Raw genomic sequence first — 23188 nt, 5'->3', positions numbered from 1 at the left:
ATTTTACTAGTACAGAGTCGTATCATTTATTCCCCATAAGAGAGACTGACATTCATATTCTGTGCATTTTAAATTATCCCAATATTTGTCAGGTCTCCCATTTTTAAAAGATCAATGCAGTCTCAGCATGTTGAACAAGGCTGTTCCATTTATTATGAAATGAAGCAGAGTCACAAAAAGTGGTAGGACAAGAAGTAATTGTCATAGTTGTCACAAGTCTGGGTACATACTCAAGGTAACTTTAATGGGCCTTTTTACCATACCCATACTCCTCCATTAACTCCTTGTATCAGGAGGGCAGAGTTTATAATCTCAAAGAGGATCATAAACATGTCTGAAAGGTTCGGAATCGCCGGATAGAAGAAACTCTCAAAGTAGAAGGCAGAAGAATCAAAACATTTATTTAGGCTCAACAGTAACCAACCCATGAACCAGCAACCCCATTTTGATATGTTGATCATAATCTTCCAGGCCCAATAAGTACGCCTTGAAAGAGTAACCAGGAGGCTACAGAGAAACATGATTGCGTAAAGCAAAATCATGTTTCCCCCTTTTATGGTAATAAGATTACCCACTGGACTGAAGTCTTTGTTCAGCTTCCTCCCGTAGGTCAGCTCTGCTACTGGCAGCTCCTGCCTCAGCTGTGTCTGTGTCTGTAACTGAAGCTGCAACTGTAACTGACGATGTAACTGTCGCTGTAACTGACGATGTAACTGTCGTAACTGTCGCTGGCTCCAACCGAAAAAGGAAAGAGAAGAGAGCTCTCCGAGCTGTCCTCTCCCCTCTTATAGGGTCTCTGACATCATCAAGCTCCGCCCAAATGACCAGGGCCGATTGGTTCCCGAGTTGGCCCCTCCCCCTAGCATAGCCGTTAACACCTCCCCTCAGCCAGCCCCATGACTCCTCACACAGGAAGTTGTCTGCTTCCCTGGAATGCTCCTTGGGCCTCCTGTCCCGGAAGAGCAAGCCACAGTGTCCAGAGGCTCAATGAGGCAAGCTGAGCCATTCAAAGAAAACAAAAGCCATTATGGCTACACTCCTTAACACCAGCTTGGTGTTAAGTTGAGTAAATAAGATATTAATGAAAACAATTTCATAGAAATTGGGACAGAATCTGAAATTTTCACTGACTATCCAATTTTCGTCTTGAGCAGAATGATTTGGTGATAATGCTATAGACAACATTACATAGACTGTACCTATATCTAAAAATATAGATGATATTTTCACAGTGATGACTTGGACATATAGACAAAGAAAATAATATGCTGATAGATTTTTGTATAAACCAAGGTTGTTTAAAATACCCGGAATTTTGTGTACTCAATAGATTGGGATAAATGCCATCCAAGGATAATCTCATGGCATCTATTTAAGATATGCTGCCCTATTGAAGCAATAGGAAAGAAGAAAAAGTTGATTTTTTTAATCTACAAATAACCTTGATAGACTCAATTCATCAATCTGATGAAGCAAAGGTAGGAATTAAGTCTGATTTATGCATTTCAGATAGTAGCCATCAACAACTGATACTTGTTACTTTTCTCAGATCAGAGCACCTCATGTATTACCATTAGAGACTCAAAATAGCCATGTAACAATTCAGCACTTAATTTGAAATTGTAAAAAAACATGAAGAAAAAGCATGCGCACATCTAGATATCTAGCTCAACACATTAAAATTAAGAGGCTTCACTAGTGAAATTTGGGTTTTTCTCTATTTCTTCAAAGATGGAGAAAATACAGCAAGAAATAAATGCTATAGATACCTAAAACAACAAATTTTCAAAAATCCATCTGGAACTTTACTTGTTCTTGCTTTTCTGAAAGGTAAAATGTAGTTCTTTATGTAAGGACTTTATCCGTATAATAACAATCATCGAGAAATTACTTCCATTATTTATCAAAATTCTACACTAATACAAGCAAGTCCATATTTCTAGATGATCCCAACTTCTCTGTGAGAAAATAGAGCACTCTGGGTTCTCCACCATGACTTGACAAAACATATAACAAAATCCATTTTTTGTGAATGCCATGTCTTGCTTGCTTATTTTAAAACTCAGTGACCAATTTTCTTTGTATTGATGTATATAGTGAACAATGTGTCTTATAAATAGAGTGCCCTAGCACAAGCAAGCCAACTTAGGCTACCAATAGCACTTTGTATTACTAGTAATATCCAGTTTAGAAATAAATATATGCTTGTAGCTATCCATTAAAAAAATAAATAAAGATTTGGAATCAATACAACCATCAGGTACATTAGTAACATTATGCATTTGGAAATGTATTCCTCTCTCATTTGCCTTTACAGCATGAGATTTTCCTTTTTCTATCATTTTTCTCTATAACTTTGTCCAGGCAATCTATTTGTTACAGACAACTCAGTAGTCCATGCAAACACACCCTAAAAATCTGCTTAATTAAAATAACAAAAATCCCAATTCGTGTATCTACAACTCATTAAGTGTTACAACAAGGTTCCCTTGCAGCAACCTGTCAGTTGAGTAATATATATTAAAGAAAACAGAACTTTTGTGCATTTCTAGAATTTGAACCCGAGGTATAGGGGAAAGCCTGAAGACTCTTAATCTGTTCTCCAAATGTTTTCAGAAGAAATTTAAACAGGTTCTGCTACTTAACTCCCCGTATACTCCTTTAGGCAAGTTGCTTCTTAGTGTGCCTCAGTGCGCCTTGTCTGTAAAATGAAAGTTTGATTAGATAATATCTAAGGTCCCTTTCAGCGCTAATCTCTATCATGATCCTTCAAATTCTCATCTGGAATTTTGCTATTGATCCACTGTAGCAGGGAGCATGCTAACAGCTTGAAAAGCCAACACATCACAATAAATCTCTCATTTTTAGCTCCCCTTTTCATCTTTAGAAAATGTGACCAAAAATGTATTTATTGAGGCAGCATGGAGTACTGGGTAGCTAGAGTTGATGTCAAATTGACCCAGGTTCAAATCCCACCTCAGATACATATTAGCTTCATGATCCTGGGCAATTCATTAAACTCAGGTTCCTCCACTTTAAAATGAGGAAGAGGTTGGACTCAGTGTCCTCCAAGGTCCCTGAAGGTAGAAATCTATAATCCTATGAATTTAGTAAAACAATTTAATTTTCCAAGAATTGACCATTGAAACTCCATATGAACTCACCACTTCAACTCATTAAAGCTCAGCATGGTCAAGATACTGGCAACTCTGGAAATTGTTCCTTCCAAATCATTTGAAATCAGAGAACACTTTGGGAGTGAGGAGGATTGGGATGTATTCATGACATGCCTGCAGAAGGCAAGGCATTTCCAGGAAATTACTTTGTCAGCAGATAAAATCAATCATTTAATTAACAAGTTACCTATAAGGTTTTAATACCTGGTAAAAGTAAGATCTGCTAAGTGGATTGCTGTTTTCTGGTGTTTTATTTTAACTTAGATTTGCTTTTGTTTTAAATTTATCTGAACCAAACAAAGAGTAGAGTTAAGGGTAAAAGACTGAAAGCTAGAAAGTACCTTAGAGATCTATTCCAAATCTTTGGTTTTTATAGATAAAGAAACTGAGGCCAAGGAAGGTTAAGCAAATTTCCCAAGGTTATATCACTGTGTGGCTGAGCTGGAATGAAACTCCTGATCTAAATGTCTAAACATACTGCTGTTCCCATGATGCATGCTACACTCTAGAAATCACAACTACGATATTGTATATGGCTTAGGTTTGTTTTTCACACTATTTCTTAAAAAAAAAGTTTAGGTAATTAGTCTCAAGAATGAAATTATATAAATTCTATAACTTTTCATACAAGATACTTATTTTAGCAGGGTAATATGTGGTACACAGATAGAAATGACAGAAAATGGATGATGTTAAAGTTCTTATAAGCATATCCTATGCTATAATGATGATACAGCTGATCCAACATCAATATCTTCCTATTTCATATTAATAGGTCAAAAAACTAACTTCTTTCAAGAGAAAAATAGAAACTCACATTGGTATAATATTTAATATTTACAAAGCAATTTCAACAATCCTCTGAGGTAATTATAATAATTGTTATTTTTGATATTTCATACAAGAAAGTGAGGTTCAGAAAAGTTAAGAGACTTACCCAGGGTCACATAGGAAGTAATTATAAGAGCCACAACTTGAATCCAGCCCTTCTGATTCAAAATTTAGTCCTATTTCCACCCACTCAGGCTATATCTAAATGAGAGTTAACTAAACTTATAAGAAAAATTAACTTCACAATGTACCATGTGATCATGAAGAGGGCAATACCCTTTACCATACAATTAACCAAAATAATCATTTTCATAATTTTACTAGAAGGTGAGAAACTGACCATATCTCAGTCCAACACTGCCCAATCATAGAGAAGGTAGTGGATGTAGCTTGATGTAATGTGGAAAGAACATTGACTTGAGAAGCAGTGGGCTCAGAAATGAATCCCAATTCTACTACTTGATATACATGTAACCTCCCTCATCCTTAGTCTCTCTTTCTGCAAAATGAGGGATTGGACTGAACTATGAGTTCCCTACTAGATTTTATGATCTTAGAATGAAGAACTGGGTAGAAGTAAAGTTAGATTTAGGTCTGCCCTTACTTACTTTCAGCAATTCGATTTCCTTATGGTCATTAACCAATGATACATTTTCTACTGTTAACTAAGAGAAAAAAATTAAAAATAAATATTTTATGCAAAATGATAAATTGAACAACTATTTTCACAATTAGCTGCTTTCTGATGAGATTTAGGCTTTTGCAAATTGTGCCTATAATTGACTATATATCCTTTGGACATATAAATAAAACTGAATAAATTTGACTACCATTAGTGTTATATATACTGTTATTAGCCAATTTTCTTTCTTAAATTGTAATTTATAGTAATTATGATTAGTACTGGAACAGTTTTAGAACATAGTTATAATCAAGGGCTAGAGGGAGAGAATTCTTTTGTAAGTTATTTTTTTCCACAGATATAATTCAACAGCTTTATTCCTTATCTCCTATCCCACAGGGCAATGGAAAGTCAAAGATGTGGGAGAAACTAGAAAAAATTTCTAACTTAAATGTATATGTTATCTCATTGAGTTGAATATTCATTGCAATAGTGCAGTTCACTATGTCTGCATATCCTGTGGAAATATTATTTGGGCCTTCTTATGTGTTCACCACAAAGACCCACGTAGCATGCTGGGGCTTTCCTTGCGTTCTCCCAAAATTGCAAAGATTACCCCATAGACTACCTACTAGCTTTCCCTTACTCTTACGGCATGACCAGCCTATGTTCTTTTTTAATTAGGTATTTCTTGATGATATCTTATATTCAAGCATAAGCATACTCATATGTATCATGAACCTATTTCTGTTGCCTTCTCAGCTATAATCATTTTAATTCCATGAATACTAATTTTCTATGACTTATAGCCAAATCATATTACCAATAAAGTAAAGGTATTAAAAAGATGGGAATTTGCTTTTGGGAGAAGTTTGAGATAATAAGCAAATTTGAATTGCCAGAGATAATCCAGCCCACTTTTTTAATTCTGGGCTTAATTCATTTTTGATTTCCACCATCCATCTAAGATATACAAATTTATGTGTGATCTCTATCCAATTCTCTTTGGAATGATTATTCATCCACTTGGTTTTTCCTATGTGCATGGTTCAGTCAGAGTTTTAACTGGTTATGAATCATGTCCTGGAAGCTCTGCAATTGACCAGGGCTTAGTGTATATAATACGGTGTCATCTACAAATGAGAGCACTTAGAAGATTTCAGTCAAAAAGTATTCCTTCTCAAACTTGGAATCTGTGCTTAATAAAGGCATTTCCCATGCCCTCAGTATATTCTTTTCCTTAAAGTATCTTATGATTTAATTATTTCTTAATGCCCTTTAAGTTATATAGTCTCCAGTATGGATATCTTCTGTATGTACTTAAGCTAATCCAGACTTTTTCTCAACTTTGTTTACTTTAGATCCAATTCTACAACCTTAATAGGTTTATCTGAGACTCTGATGTTAGAATCTCAGTTTGGCATTTCCATATTGCAATTTCTATACTTACATGTCCTCAGGTTGGCCTTGTCTAATTGTGTCTCTCCCTAAGGTTTCTTTAAACTCAGTGATTCTCCATTGCTTCTCATGGTTTAAGAAGGTAACACTACTCTTCTTAATATTTTACCATATACCCTTCTCTTTAAGGTTTTACAAATTATTTTATATGTTAAACTATATAATTGGATGCCATCTCTCTCTGTCTCTGTGTCTCTTCCCTGTCTCTGTCTCTCTATCCCTCTGTCTCTCTGTCTCTCTGTCTCTCTCTCTCTCCCTCTCTCCCTCCCTCCCTCCCTCCTTCCCTAGCTCTCTCCTCTTCTCTTCTTTTGGCAAGTTAGATGTTTCTAAGTTCTTTTTTAGGCTTTTATCTCTATGTTATAATAGTAGATAACATTTATAGAGTACTTAATATTTCCAAAATATTTTGCATGTGTTATGCCATTTGGTCCTCATAGTGACCCAGAGAGAAAGATACTATTATCATTCTCATTTTATAAATGAGGAAATTTAGTATGATAGAGACTAAATGGTGTGCTCAGGGTCATACAGCTATGTGTCTTTCGGAGGCAGTATTTGAACATAGATCTTCCTAAGTCCAATCTTCTATCTACTATGCCATCTAGCTGTCTTATTATAGCATCGATTTATAGTAGCTAAACTTCCATATGAAATTGTTATAGCCTGTGTCTTTCTCCTTTATTCTATCCACAACCCATTTTTTTGCCATTAACAATCTTAAAATGCTTAAAATGGTCAAAACTGAATTGTTCCAATTACAAATTATGTCTTTTATTCCGAATTTTATTCTTCTAGTTTCATACTAATTTTGATCTTTGCTTTAACAAGTCAGCCATCTGACTGTATACAGACAAATAATTTAGGGATGACTACCTCATTGGTAATGCTATTTCTTTTCTGTTAAAATAGAATCAATTTCTTTTTTGTGTATTGTTATTCAGTTCTGGCTATATCTGGGGACTTCCAATTGTTTCTCAAAGAAAGCATTCATGATAAATAGGCATGAGACTTTAGTGTAATATACAGATCTTTCTCCTCTCTCATTCCTTAACCCTGATCCACGGTTTCTGATACATTTCTCACAATTGTGAAATACTCCCATCATTGTGTTGAAGTCATCAGTCCCATGAAACAATTTCTTGTTCATTTGGGGCACATGATTAAACCAAACTTGTCCAGTGCCTCTGCTTTTATTTCCAAGGAGAACCTTTTGGTATGGTGGAAAGTGCACAGATTCTGCAGACTGATAACTTGGTTTCAAATCCTGATTCTGTTGCTTACTATTTATGTTCTTTGAGCAATTCATATAAATCCCCTGGTCCTTAGTTTCCTCATCTATAAAATGGGTGATTTAACTAGGTAGTTTCTGAGGTCTCTTCCAGCTCAAGACTGGTGAACCTGTGATCCATACTTTCATTTCTTTTGTAACTTTCTTCTTTCTTATAGTGTTATTTATAGTGAGCGTATCCAGATCGACATAATTCACTTCTTAATCTAGACATTTGTCTACTAGCTGTTCATTGGACAATGTTCTTGCTTTTAGCATATGAACAACTGGGTTAACATTTATAGACAGTCAAACAGCTGTGTGATTATTAGCATCCTTAGTTCCCTTTTCTACCAATCTTTCAATATAACTATAGTATGATAGGGGGCTACCAAGAATTGAGAACTTCAGTTCGTATGTCATGACCAAAGAATTCATCAGCCAGGAGTTAACATGCTGGTGATGAGTTTCTGCACACTTAGCTGGGCTGGTACTCAGAAATTAGAATATCTATTGCCAAGACTATACTCAAAGCTCTTCCAGCATGATAAAACTTCCAAGAGCTTATACTTCACTGGCATAACCTTTGAAAGCAGAAAGTCACCTCCACATCATATTGAAGCAATAGAACAGAGCTTTGTGTTTGCAACATAACCAAAGTTGAACTTCCATAAAACTTGATTGATCATCTTTCCCTCTTAACATGGACTTGTTTCAGTGTATCAGTTTACTTCTGGAAATTAGCTGGAAGTTTGTGGTCATGCCATTGGCAATATGATAGAAGTTCCAGTTAGACCATAATAATCCTAGAAAGAGAAGCAATTCTAATTCTAAACATTCATTCCCAAGTAATTTGGTTGCTCACATAGATACAGTTTGTATAATTTATTTGAAGTTCAATTTCAGAATAAGCATTATTAGACATAAAATAAGTGCTTCCTACTACTTAGCTGTAAGTTAAGTAAGTACTTAAACTAAATATTTGTTTTAAAGCTTACTTGCTTGAAAAAATAAGGTTAACAACTTCTTTGGTCATTCATTTATATTTTGCTTAGTTATAAGAAAGATCTCTGCCCATATTCATCTTTTTCTAATTTACTTAATATCTAACGAGTTAGAATCAAAATTAATAGGCATTTTGCTTTTAGTTCATGGGATGCCTTTCTATTTGATAAAATAGTTCACCATGGCATGTGCCTAGAATATCTGAGTCAAAGGGGACTTCAGAAGATATCTAGTCTAATTTCTTATCTAGATTTCAATCCACTCTACAAATTTAAAATAATAACTATGAGCACTGATTGTATTTTTTTTTGCTAATCCTTTATTGAGTTGTCTCTTCCATTTTGTATTGCAGTATAAATGAAAAACGATCCTTGTGTTTTATTCCAGCACATTGAATTTGAGAGTTAGGTATTTAAGTCTGGAGACTCAAACCATTGAGGTTTAGATGTCATATATTAGGCTTTTATTTTCCTTTTCTTTTTTAACCCCGTTCCCTCCTCAAAAGTTCATTTTGCTTCTGACCACTACCTCCCTCAATATGTCTTCCCTTTTGTCACCCTATCCACCGTTCTCTGAGTCTAGTACCCTATACCTTCTCTGTAGGATAAGATTAATTTCTATGCTTAACTCTGTGTGTGTGTCTTACCCTATTTGAACCAGTTCAAAAGAGAATGAAGTTCAAGTGGTGCCTGATCCCCCCAACACCAATTTTTGCACTCCATTATAAATATCCTGATTTTCATGCCTCTTTTATGTGAAATAACTTTCCCCATTTTCTTCTCCCTCCTCCTTTCTCCCAGGATATCTGTCTTTCTCATGTTTCCATTTTCCTGTTTAGATAATCCTAGCATAATAAACTCCATGCCCTCTAAATAGATTCCAACCACCCCAATGATGATAAAGTTCTGAGGGGTTACATGCATAGTATTCCCACTTGGAAATATAAAAAATTTAACCTCGTTAAATCATTTCTCCCTCTTGTTTACATCCCTCATGTATCCTCTTGAGTCTTCTGTTTAAGCGTCAAATTTTCCATTCAATTCTAGTCTTTTCATCAAGAATGTTTGGAAGTCCTCTATTTGATTTCATGTCCATTTTCCCCTAAGGATTATACTCAGTTTTACTGGGTAGGCTATTTTTGGTTGTACTCCTAGCTCCTTTTCACTTCCAGAACATTGTACTCCAAGCCTTCCCTTCCTTCAATATGGCAGCTGCTAAACCTTATGTGATTCTATCTGTGGCTTCTTCAGTGGCTTCTTTCTGGGTACATACAAAATTTTCTCCTTTACCTGGAAGATCTGGAATTTGGTGATAATATTCCTGGGAGTTTTCATTTTGGGATCTCTTTAAGGAGGTGATCAGTGAATTTTTTTCATTTCTATTTTGCCTACTGATTATAAGATATCTGGAAATATTTCTTGAACTATGATGTCTATGATCTTTTTTATCATGGCTTTTTAGTAGTCCAATAATTCTTAAATTATCTCTCTTTAGATTATTCTACAGGTCAGTTGTTTAACCTATGAGATATTTCACATTTTCTCCTATTTCATTTTTTTTTACTTTGTTCCATTTTTCCTTACTGTATCATGGAGTCAATAGCTTCTACTTGACCAATTCTAATTTTCAGAAACCAGTTTCTTCAGTGAGCTTTTGTATGTCTTCTAACCAATTTTGCCAATTTTGTTTTTAAGGAGTTATTCAGTATTATTTTGTTTCTTTTTGTGGTTGTTCATTTTTCAGTCATGTCTAACTCTTTGTAACCCCATTTGGGATTTTCTTGGCAAAGATATTGGAGTAGGTTGCCATTTCCTTCTCAAGTTCATTTTACATATGATGAAAATGAGGCAAACAGAGTTAAGTGACTTTCCCAGGGTTCCACAACTAATAAGTGTCTGAGACCAAATGTGAATTCAGGTAGATGAGTGTTCTTGACTCTAGGCCTGACACTCTACCTACTATACCATCTAGGTATTACCAAGCTATTAATATTACTTTCATAATTTTCTTGTATTGCTCTCATTTCTTTTGCCAGTTTTCTTCTATCTCTATTATTTTCTTTTTAAAATCATTTCTGCTCCTTTTTATTTCTTTCTTTAGCTCTTCTAGAAATCCTTGTTGTGCTTGTGTTCAATGTGCATTTTTTGAGATTTTGCTTGTAGATGTTTGAAAATCATTATCTCCTTCTGATATGTTTTTGATCTTCCCTGTCACTGTAATAGATTTTTAATGGTCAGGTTCTTTTTTGTTTGCTCACTTGTACACGTATTTCTTGCCTTTGAACTATTTTAAAGTTTGGCTCTACTCAATTAGAGGAAGGAGAATAGGGTGACTGTCCCAAGCTTCAGGTTACTCTTTTCACAGCTGTTTCCAAAGGTCTGTAAATTTTCTTTGCCTCCAAAGTTGTGTGATCAGAGGAGAGGTAAGATCACTCCTTTCTTGATCTACACTCTGGTCCCTTGGTCCACACTTCGGTCTTTACCCTGGTAAGACCTGTGCTCCATCACAACCACAACTCCTCCATATCCTGGACTACAACAGACTCACAACTAGGGTCGTTGCTCCTTTGTAAAAGCTAGTTCCATCCTGGAACTGCTACTTGGAACTGGGTAATGGGCAATGACTTTGCCAAATATTTCCTGATCCTGTGCCCCATGCTGGCAAAAGGTTCCCTGTAATCTCTTCCTGACCATTTCTTCAATCCCTTTACCATCTCTGGGCACCTAGCACTCCCAGTACTGCTATTGATTTTGCTGCTACTACTACCACCACTGCTACCTCCAAAACCTACTGCCAGTGGTACTTCTTGACACTATGCTCACTGTGTGGATCCAGCCAGTTCCTTCCCCAGTGTCACTAACTTCCTTTCTGTCCTTCGAAGCTCTCCTATACTGGAGAAATGACTCACTCTAAATTATCACTGGTTATACCACTTAGAATTTTATTTTACGTGCATTGAAAAAGTTGTTTAGGGAGGAATATTGGGAAAGTTCAACAAAAATGTTCCCTTTACTTAGTCATCTTGTCTCTGCCCTTAAGTCTTTACTATCATATACAAGCACTTGAGGGGATATTTAATCTCTCTACTTCCTCTCAGATACAATCTATACTTGTAAAATCTGGGGACTTCCAACAGACCCTAAAAGGAATGGGACAGAAGCCTTATGCTATGTAGTGAATAGAATGTTGGACTTAAAAGTCGGGGATCACATTCTAGCTCAATGTTTACCTTGCTGGGCAACTATGGACAATTCACTTCTCTCTCTGCATTCTCTCTGCTTCTTCTGTACAGTGGAGATGATAGCCTTTACCTCAAAAAGTTGTTTGTAAAAGCAAATGAGATAATGAATAACAGCTTTAAAATACTTGAAGTGCCATATAAATCTCTGTATTGTTGTTGTTGTTATAAACTCAGATCATTTGCCTTTACATAATCCAGACTGGTTTGAATTACTAGCTCATTGCATACCTCCCTTTCTACTAAATAAAAGATCTCATCAATAAGCATATGTCTTATTTAGTGATCTGTGCGAAAGGAAGTTTAACTGCCTCCCTTTGCATCCTATTTCAGAGTTTCACAGTCTCAATCGCCAGGAAATTCTACTAAAAATTGTAATAGTAATAGAATAATGAAAATATTAGAACAAATTTGAAGTTATTTTTTTCTCCCATATTGATTCTTGCAGAGGAATAGCTGACTGTACCCTAAACTTGTCTAGAAAAAAATGTTTTCAGAAATCACTGGATGTACAAAAAGTATAATGATGCATACCTTTCCACAATTAGAAAAAGCACTAGATATAGATTTATGGATTAAGAGCTTGAAGGGTACTTAGATACCATATCTTCATATGACTGCAGAATCTATAGAAGCTATAAAGGAACTTTGGAGATCATTTACTCCATCCAAAATTCATTTTAGAATTTGTAAATCAAGGCCTAAAAAGATAAGTAATTTTCCAAAATATATACATCTAGCAAATGACAAACCTGGAATTTGAATCTAGATTCATTGACTTCAAATCAAATTATCTTTCTACTATCCCATTCTATACCTTAGCAAAAACCACTAATCAAATGTGAGCTAAGTATTAAACAGACATTAAAGTAGAAAAGTCAGAATAAACTTTACGTAGTTATTGTAAGTTAAAGGTTTTGCCACTTAGTGTCTTGAATCACAGAAACTCAGGGGATCTACAGTACCCCTAGTAATGTATAAAGTCACAAGAAGTAATCACACTTTAATATTTGTATATATGTGTATGTATGATATATGATATATGATATGTATGATATATACACATATGACTTTTGTGAAACTACTCCTAACTCACTATAAAAATATGATGGCTCTTATTACAGTATGATGGTCTAATGTGTATTATTGGTATAGGAATCTCTTGGAGCTATGAAATAAATGGTGGGTGGGTGAAGCACCTTTTAACTTGATCCTAAAACTTCAGAATTCTACAAAGTCATAGGACCACAGTTATATAACAAAAATGGACCTCAGAGGATATCTTCTTCCACACTCTTACTCTACAGATGAAGAAACTGAGAAACAAAAGGAGGTCAAGTGGCTCGCCCCAAGGCACACAAGTGGGCTTGCCACCTGATCAGTTTCTGTACTGTACAGACCTATGGCCATGGCACCACCTTGCCAACTGAAGCTTACAACATACTGGGCCTTATCTTTTGCCCTGCAGCTGAACAATCTGAATATTTTGCCTCCTTCTATTAGAATATGAGCTTTTTGATAGTAGGGAATATCTCACTTTTTCTATGTGTAAACTAAGAACTTCCCAGCATGCTTAGCTCATCATTAAATGCTTAATAAATATTTTTTCAGTAATTAATTTATCATTTATGCTTATATGGTTTCATAAGTTGCAAAGATCATAAAATTTATTACCCAGTGGCCAACCTGTCCTGATGGGTTTCTTCATATTTAGAGGCTGGTCTTCAAAAAAGAGTATATAACAAGGCCCAAGTTCAGTTTCTCAATTTAATGAAAAGACATTCCAGAGATTATGCTTTTCTGACATAGCCATCAAGAATTCAAAGTCACCAGCAGAGCAGTATACATTCTCTGAGGTGTCAGAGGAGGACTCCCCAAGAGAAGGCAAGTCTTCAGATTATTATGCATCTGAAAAGAGCCTCAAAGACAAGCCCTATCACCGTCTCCCAGACTTTTGTTGCCTCTGTCAACATATGTCCACACGCTTAGAACAATTTATTCCTCATAGTGCATGTGGACTCTTGGAACCTCATGATGGAAAGCCATGTCCATGGAAGTCCTGCCAGCCACCTATGGTTTAAGCAATTCATTAAAGGCCCTAATTTTGGGCAGGACACACACACACACACACACACACACACACACAGAAGAAGAAAAAGTCACCCACAGATACAATAGTCATGTCCTTTTAATATTTGTATATAGCTTCACTTCTAACCTTGTCCACAGTAGCCCATAAAGTACTACACCAGAGGAAGGTAAGAAGACCTGGAAAAGATAGGCAACAATGAGTAGAATCCATCTGTAACAGACCACCTATGAAACATTGTGCTGGAAGAGGGAGTAACAGGTGTAGAAAGAAGACTCAACATGAAATAAGAGGAGAAGGATAAGAGAGAAGAGGCTTGGAAAAGAAACTGTTAATTGCTAATACCCTTTTGTACTTAAGTTGAGAAGTTTTTAATATTTCAGTCACCTAAATAAAATGTAGGGGGAAAATCACCCCTGCTTGTTTTTGTTGCTTAGAAAGTCATTTGGAGTCAAATGTATTTTTAAATATAAATCTATCAAAGAAATCAGAAGAAGAAAACTCCATATGGAACATAATCTATAAGGAAGAGTCAGTTAACTGTCAGAAGTTCAACTTACTTCTTCAAAAAAATGAGTGAAGTAGAGGAATATTGTCAGAGCTCCTATGTTTCCTTTTCCTGTAACATATTAATGGTTATGTCTACAGGGAACGGTATTTTTTCTCAGGTTCTGTGTAGTGATCTTTGCAGTGCAGGAAGTGTCATCACTATCATTTATTTCTTTACTTACAAAACAGAGCATCAGTGTAGTGATCCTAATCAATCACTCCATCCAAGGGTATTTATAGATTGCCATTTAAGACTTTTCGACAGGGTCTAATCCAAATCTTACCATGTAACTTCCCTGACCAAAAATATACCATTTCATATTGCCTTTGAGATAAAATGCAAACTATTAAGCATTATATTTAAATTCCTCACCAAGTGGTCTTCAGCATTTATTTCCTATCATTCCCCTTCCTAGACCCTACAAGCCCAAATGGCCTGCCAGCTGTATTCTGACCTTGACATTCCATCACTTATCTCCACAGCTTTGCCTAAACCATTTCCCTTCTAACTGCCTTCTAACTTTGATCTCTTAGAATTCTTAGCTTCCTTTGTGGATAATTCCATATGCCATTTCCTGTGAGAAGACTTTCCTCTTCTCCCAAATGTCAGTGAAAATTTCCCACCTGAAATGATCTTATACTTAATTATCTTTGGTATGTGTCCTAAAATAAATAAATCCCTTAGAATAATGTAAGATCCTTGAGGAAAAGAACTGTTTCAGTTCCGTCTCTATATCTCCAGCTCCTAGGATAATTCTTAGCTCATGGTAGATTCTTTTTAAAAATTGTTTAATTCTCCTGAATTAACCAAAAATTGAGAAAAGCCAGGAATAATTGGCAATTTGCCCAAAGCACTTCCTAAATTGCCAAAAATCCATTCTAGCTTTTTTGATCACCAGATTTTAGTCAAGACTTTTTAAAGGCCTGGAAGCTATAAGTCAACCATAATTTGAGAAAGTATTGCTTTAGTTCACCAGAAGATACTATACCCCAAAATGTTTCTGGAAACACTCAACCTTTCTCTGTAAGAAATAAATAGCAATTTTTTGTTGTTGGTTTCTACTTTACAAGAGGTAATCAGAAACATAATCCTCCAGAAATTCAATGTTTTCAAACTTCGTTAAAATGTGTTAAAATAACAACCATAAAATCAAATTTATAGTGTATTAAAGAATTAAAAAATATAAATTATGCAACAGTTGTCAATGTATGCAGGAAAATGTGAGAAGCAATTTTTAACACCAATTAAGCAATCATAGCCTATCAGATTTTGTTGTTTACCTAGAAGAAAATAACCTAAGTGCAAGTTTGTTGATTGAAGAGATATTCAAACATTATAAATCTAGTGTTAACATACAGCAGGGCTTCATATCTTTGTTGTGTGTCATGAAGCCCTTTGGCAATGCAGTAAAGCCTATGGACCCCTTCTTAAGATAATATTTTAAATTTATGAAATAAAATTCATTGGCTTACAAAGGAAATGAATCATACTGAAAAATAATTGTCAGCATATTTTTTTAAAAGTTCATGAAACCCTGGGTTAAGAACCCCTGGCCCTAGGATTACAGTTTTGATGTAAGTAATAATTGGAACATGATAATATCAAAAGATGTTTTGATAAGTTAGTTGATAATTTTCAACAGCCCTAGTTTTCACAGGTTATTGAAATGAATTGATCTTACATGAAAAATGTGTGAGCTATTGTGTTTCAAGAAGATAATAAAGGAATGGATTGTTGAAAGTATTGTTCTTAATGATTATGTTACTGATTCATGCTACCTCTTTCTTTCAATATATTTACCCAAATGAAGATTTGAGCCACTAGTATGTGGTTTTCCATTATTTGGCTCCCAGAGTGACTGTGAGTGAAGTGATCCTAAGGAACATAATCACATGGTTGATGGCATAGTATTTCAGATGATATAAAATTCTTCATTGGAGAAAAATTCTAGGCTTTTGGAGTGAGGACATATATAAAGTTTAAGTTGCCTCCCCTCCTTTTCCTATTTGCCATCACAAATGTACCTCACTTTCCAATATATGTTTTCCTTTAAAAAGCTTGCTGTGTAATTCATTATGTCTTCCAACACCTATGGCTAAGGGAACATAAATTTCCAAAGTGAAGAACCCCTCTGTGATATGAATTATGACCTAATCCAGCTGTTCTGCTACTTTTATTACCTTACTTAATAATAGGTTTTCTTAAACCAGGCCATTTTTACAGATTCTGAATGATATACCCTTATACTTTAGATCTTACATTCATGTTCTGCAGTCACATTGGAAACATAGCCCAAACTCAGCTCCATAACACTGGATTATTGCCTTTGCCAGCAAAGACAGATATAGCACCTTGTAGAACCCCAGTCCTGCTGCTAGCCTAGCTCATACAGCTAACTTCCAGGGGAAAAAAGCTCCTGTGGAGAAGGAGCCAAGCATCCCCACAAGCTGACAACCAATTGCCACCCACAATGCAAGCAGGCCAGCCTATCTGAAGCATTAAGGCTCCCCAAGGGAGCCATGGGCCAAGCAAGTCAAATCACCATCATAACCTTAACCATCATCTCCCTTCTCATTCCCATGGAGACAACTCAGGATTCTAAACCCAAGAGCCTCAAAAAAAATAGCAATGTTTCTAACATAGTACCCTCTGCTATCATCCTAGGAAGCAACCCCTCTAGAGATTCAGAGTCCTGACTACTCCTACAAATATTGCAGCCACAGCTATCAGGATCCCAAAAAAGGAATTTCTTGCAACCAAAGTACTTGGCACTAATAAATGATTTGACGTTAAAAACTGATACAATTTAATTAGTAGAAATTAAATAACATCTTTTTTGCACTCTAAGGTCCATGGAACTTTTCCATCTGACTTTCAGCTGAAATCTTCTAATATGTGCTGTCTCCTCTATTAGAATATAAATTCTAAGAGTAAGGATTGCCTTATTTTTTTTTTCTATTTGTTCCCCCAACACTTAGTGTAGTGCTTTGCAAATAGCAAGCACTTAAGTGTTTTTTTTTCATTCTTTTATGGAGACAGTGGCCTTGTGTTGGTCTTTGTATTTTTTGTCATGTATATTGAAAGAAACAATTTTCTTGGGATGTGATTTCCTTCCAAAGCCATCTTTTTGGATATTTTCATTTGGATTACTAGATCACTGACAATATGAAACTTGTTTGTTGAACAATACTTTTGTCTTTTACTTATGTCTATTTGCTTTTGGCTAGTTTTCTGAGCATTGAACAATTTGATTTAATTTTAGTTAAATATCATTTTATTACAAAAAGAAATGTTCTGTCTTTTGAGTCAGACACCCAAAAACAAAATCATGTAATAATGATTACATTATCTTAAATACAAATCTTCACCTGGGAAGCAGATGACTTATTGTCACAGTTTTTCCCTAACTAATTTTCACAGTTATAAGTACAAAATATAAACCTAGAAGGAACCCTATATGACACATTAAATGTATGTTGTGATTAAATGTCGCCTCAAGAATAACAAATATGCACTTTTAGTTCCTTTTTGGCATTTGTGATGAATAAGATAATTCTCAGCTTCACACCCTCACAGGTAAATATGGAAGTCATACTGATAGTATATTAAAAGAGATTAGGCTTATCAGCCCTGAAAACAACCCAGGTCCCTGACCACAGATATTCTGTCACCACATGTGGGTTGTTCATCCATTTTGTATAATTAATATTATGACATTAATATATACCATATCTGGTCTTACATATTTATTCAAATCAATCAACAAGAATTTATTTTTAATACACTGCATAAGGTGACATGGAAAATGGAGAGTGGCATAAAACACTGTCTTTCGCTTCAAGGAGATTTTTATGGGGTTGAGGTATCATGATAGGTACTTAAAAAGACAATTTGTGATTCAAGTCAACTTGGATAAATGTCAAATGAATGACACAGACAGTGCTGTGCTCTTTGCTTTAGGGAAGAGAAGATTCACTTAAGTCTGAGTCGATCAGAGACATCATTGTCAAGGAGTTGGATATTAAGCCTTGAAAAATGAGTAAGACTACATTAATTGGAGGAAAAGGCAGAGAGCTGAGTTAATACAGTCTCTCCCAACTGTCAAAAAGGAAAAAAAAACTCTGTAATCTACCTGTATTAGAAACTAACCCTACATCTCTCATATATATATATATATATGAATGTATATATGTATATATTTACACATATACACATATATGTACACATATGTATACACATGTGTGTATAGGTATATGTATGTGTATATACCTATACCTACATACATATATATGTGTATGTGTGTGTGTGTGAGAGAGAGAGAGAGAGAGAGAGAGAGAGAGAGAGAGAGAGAGAGAGTTAGCACAGTAGATAGAGTGTGGAGCCTGAAGTTATGACTCATTTTCCTGAGTTTAAAACTGGCCTCAGATGCTAGCTGTGTAACCCTAAGCAAGCCACTTAAATTTGTTTACCTCAGTTTCCTAATCTTTATATTGGGCTAGAGAAGGAAATGGTAAACCCATCCAATGTCTTTGCCAAGAAAACCCCAAATGGGTTCACTAAAAATCAGATGCAATTAAATAACAATGAATACATATACATATGGATGCATATATGTATATATTAGATAGAAAGATTAGATATATAGCTAGATAGCTAGATAGATATTTTCCTTTTCCCATCTGAAAATTGTCCAAGGCTTACTCTGTGTTTGCAGAAGACTCTTGAGAGTCCATGAGCAGAAATTAATAACCCTAAGGAAATATGGTTTCCAAGTGCTTTAAGAGATTTTGCATGAAAGAAGGATTAACTTTGTTTTGCTTGGCCCCAGAGGGGCAGAACTAAAATCAATGGGAAAAGGTCACTGAGGCAGTTTCTGCTTGACATAAAGAAAACCTTAAAGATCTCCAAAAGTGAAATGGGATGCCTTAGGAAATTGTGGGTTCCCCCTTATTCGAAATCTCCAAACAAAAAGGAGATTCCTGTTCAAGTATGGGTGGGATTTGATGGTCTCTAAGGTCCCTTCCAGTTCTATGATTCTATAAATCAAAGGGCAAACATTAAAATACATACAGTGAAAAAGATCAAACATTGATAGGTTCCAGTACAGGGAGGGGACTACAGCTTGTAACAAGAAAGATACAGAGAACAACTCAAAATGTCAAGTTAATAGGTCATTAAGGAAATGTAAATGACATTTTGTACTCTGCCTATACTAAGTGGTCCTCCATATATTGAAGAGACTGCTAAAGATATAGGCCCTCCTGAGAATACATAATCTATATATCTCAAATGGTGTGGAAATGATAATGCAATAATAAAGCAGAGGCTATGATAGAAGTTCATCTTGTGGTGAGGAAGATGAAAAGGCAAAGGAAAAAAGACACAGAGAGAAAACAGGTCTCCTAACCCCATGATTTCTGAAGTGAAGTCATCGTATATGACCGTGATCTGTAAACATATTTGCTATTCTTAAGGTAAATCATAAAACCAAGTGATTTTCTTCACATAGAAAACTATTTACCAAAAAATACAACTCTAATTATTTGAATATATATATAGCACTTTGCTGTAATGACATAAGTAATCCTGTAAATGTATCAACAACAGAAGTTATAAAAATTCAAAGGCGGGGGGTACTTCTGGAATCACAGAAAGAACAATAACTGGGTCAGTTTCCGGATCATAATGGAAGTTACTATAAGTGCAGAAAGGCAGTTTTATTACAGGCTGAATCTGTTACTAACCAAAGGTCTCAGAAGCCATAGCACTTCCTCCCAAATTTTTATTATGGAGTTCCTTAAACTATCAATAACTAATGTTAAATTTTAACTTCTCTAGCTTTAATTTTATAATTTTCTTGAAAAAGTAAATAAATAACACACCAGTTATCTGTTGAATTCACTGTTCCTTACTTCTTGCTTATAGGTTGATTTAGCCTATTTTTATCAGGATCTGTGAGTTGACTGTGGAACCAATTAAATATTAAATGATATTATGCTAGGTGTAGTTTTTACTCACATCATTAACTTAAAGTTGAAAGAACATTTAGGAAAATTTAACGGCTTTGGAGTTTCAGATTTTGTACATCTCTAGAATTTTATTTAATTAGAAATTTACTGCAGGATTAAACAAATTGATTAAATTTCTTGCACATAGTGATTTTGGCACTTGAAAGACATAATGTATTGAACTTTTGATTATGCTTAGTGGTGGAAAAGTAAGAGAAACAGAGATAACATGACAAATAATCCAAATTTGGTAAACAACCCCTACAGCCCCTTCATAAGTCAATTTACCTCTTTGAATCAACCAAGTAAATTTTTTAAGGTAGTTGATCTGTTGAGTTGACTGATTGTTTCTGTTACTGAACTGTCAACTATTTTGGTCAAAAATAATTGTTAATGCAGGTAGACACAGTATTAAGAGTTGAAAGAGAACTTAGAGATCATATAAACCAAACCCTTTATTTTACAAAGGATGAAACTAATAGGTAACAGAACAAGTATTGGACCTGAGAGCCACATAGGATTACATAGGTTATATGGGATTAATAGGATAATAAATCTAGAGGTATAAAGGACCTTCAAGGTTATCTAGTCAAACCTCCTGATTATACAGATGAAGGAAACTGAGGCAAAGAGAGTGACTTGAGCAAGATTGTAATGGTATCAATTGGCACAATCAGGATAAGAACTCCAGTCCTTTGACTCCAAATCTAATACTCTCTATACTATGTCATGCTTCTCCAAATACTAATACATTAATGCCTTTCCATGATTGGTCATAATCCATCTTAATTTGACCCCTTTGCCAGTAACTTGAGGGATGAGATCCTAAATCACAGTGGATTACTCGTGGAACTATTTATCAATGTATTCTTGCATCAACGAATTTCTGCATTATATCTAATAAACTGAATGAATTCTGAAGATACCAATATTTTGCTTTTAAAATAAGCAGGTGTGATTAGTAACTGATATAGATAGTATATACAGGTTAGTGTGGCCAACTAATTAGTGCTTTATTTGATATTTAATTGATATAGAAGCATATTAAGTTTAATTTTATATCTACAGGTGATCTACATTATCAGACTAATAGAGAAAAGCATTTATTTACATGTGCATTTTCTCTTTCTTACAGGTGAGTACATTAGACTGGGTACGAGCTGAAAAAATCTATAACCTCTGTGAGGTACTATTTAAAGTTCACAAGGTAAGTGTACTGTGGAAATGGGACATTTTTAAATAAGCGAGAGAGTTTGAGGTTTCAGATAATTGGAGGAAAAACCAACTGCTTCATCTTTCAGGTGTATCCTTGAATTGAATAAGAAATTTAAAACATTCTGCATCCCCCCATAATCCCTATGGATTTATATCTAGTCTAGTCAAGACTGATGTGTACTTACTGGTGGCTTTTATTATCAGAAGACATCATTGGTAATATAAATGCCATTTTATCCATGGCATTTAAATCAAACATTCATAGGCATCTGATTTAGAATGGATAATTTCAAACTAGTTAATCTCTTGCTGCACAAATCAAATTTTAACTGTTCCTAATAAAATGACATGATTATGGGCTGTCTGCCATGTACTAATAAGACCTGTCAATGTAAGGGAACATGATATCTGTGAAACACATGGCATTATTTGAGATTATTTATCTTTTTTGAAAAATTAAGCATGTAATATGGAAGCAAATTGTGTAAACTGAAGAAATAAAACTATTCTTTTGAGGAAAATTATTTCATCATAAAGTCAGATCTCAAATTATATAAAAATTTCAAATCAAAACATCATTATATACAAGGAGTTTTGAACAGTGCATCTGTAATGAAAGAATTTCAAATGACATAGAAACTTCAAAGTATTGTATTCAATTAAGAACATCTATGGTTCTTAATTGGTAACTACCTATATGACATTGGGCAACTCACTTCAATCTCCTCTTCTGTAAATGAAGTGTTTAAAGGTGCCTTTAAGATTTCAGTTTCCATGATGATCTGGAAGCCTGTGATCTGAATTTTTCAGTCTATCTATCCTTTGACTCAATCAGTGAATCACAAAGGATTTATTAAATGTATCTTAATATACACTTAAATAGCATAGTCACTTTGCTATGAGCTGAGAATTTTTTTTTAAAAGGTGAGATAGCTCTTGTCTAGCCTCAAGGAGCTTACATTCAACTGAAAGACTACAACATACAGATAATTAAATTCAAGAGAAAGAATGATAGACAGGTAGAGAAACAGGTATTCAGACAAAGACAGATAGCCAATCCAAAGTAATAGGGGAGGGGTCACAACTGGGAAAATCAGAAAGGTCTCTTAAAGGAGGTGGTCTGAACCCTGCCCTTGAAGGGAGAGCATATGCTAAGGCACAAAGATAGGAGATCGAATGTCATGTATACAGGGGCAAGGATAACAAGCATTTGTATAGTGCCTGCTGGGTGCCAAACATTTCACTAAGCAATTAAAATATCTTATTTGATCTGCACAACTCTATGAGACAGATACTCTTATTTTCCCCTTTTTACTGTTGAGGAAACTGAGGCAAACAGAGGTCTAAGTGACTTACCCAGGGTCACATAACTAGTAAGTGTATTTGTACTCAGGTCTTTCTAGGATCAGCCCTCTATCTAATGTATCACCAGCTGCCAGAACAGTAAGTAGCCTAATTCAGCTGGAGCATCGAGTGCATGAGAGGGAAGATGTGTAATTACTCTGGATAGAAAGAGTGGAGCCAGACTGTAAAGCACTTTAAGTGATTAAAGGATGAATTTGTATCTTATCCCAAAGGATATAGGAGAGCCACTGAAGTTGCTTGAACAAGGGAAAAAGATAGTTAGATGTGTGCTCTATGAATATCAATTAGGCAATTGTGTTGATGATAGATTGAAGAAGAGAGAGACCATATTCAAATAGAATATTAGTAGACTATTTTCCAGGTC

The 23188-nt window shown here is 35.0% G+C and overlaps 1 protein-coding gene across 1 annotated transcript in view; it reads left to right on the top strand.

Moving 5' to 3' along the window:
- SNTG2 (syntrophin gamma 2) overlaps nt 1-23188 on the top strand; it is a 698484-nt gene that overhangs the window by 526655 nt on the left and 148641 nt on the right. The window contains exon 13 of the mRNA XM_036750363.1: nt 21380-21451. Within this exon, the coding sequence (XP_036606258.1) occupies nt 21380-21451 (72 nt within the window). The remainder of the gene's footprint in view (nt 1-21379; nt 21452-23188) is intronic.

Source organism: Trichosurus vulpecula, chromosome 3 (assembly GCF_011100635.1).
Source record: "Trichosurus vulpecula isolate mTriVul1 chromosome 3, mTriVul1.pri, whole genome shotgun sequence".
Lineage (NCBI taxonomy): Eukaryota > Metazoa > Chordata > Mammalia > Diprotodontia > Phalangeridae > Trichosurus > Trichosurus vulpecula.
Note: the sequence above shows the minus strand (reverse complement) of the source record. Positions and strands in the feature narration are given on the sequence as shown.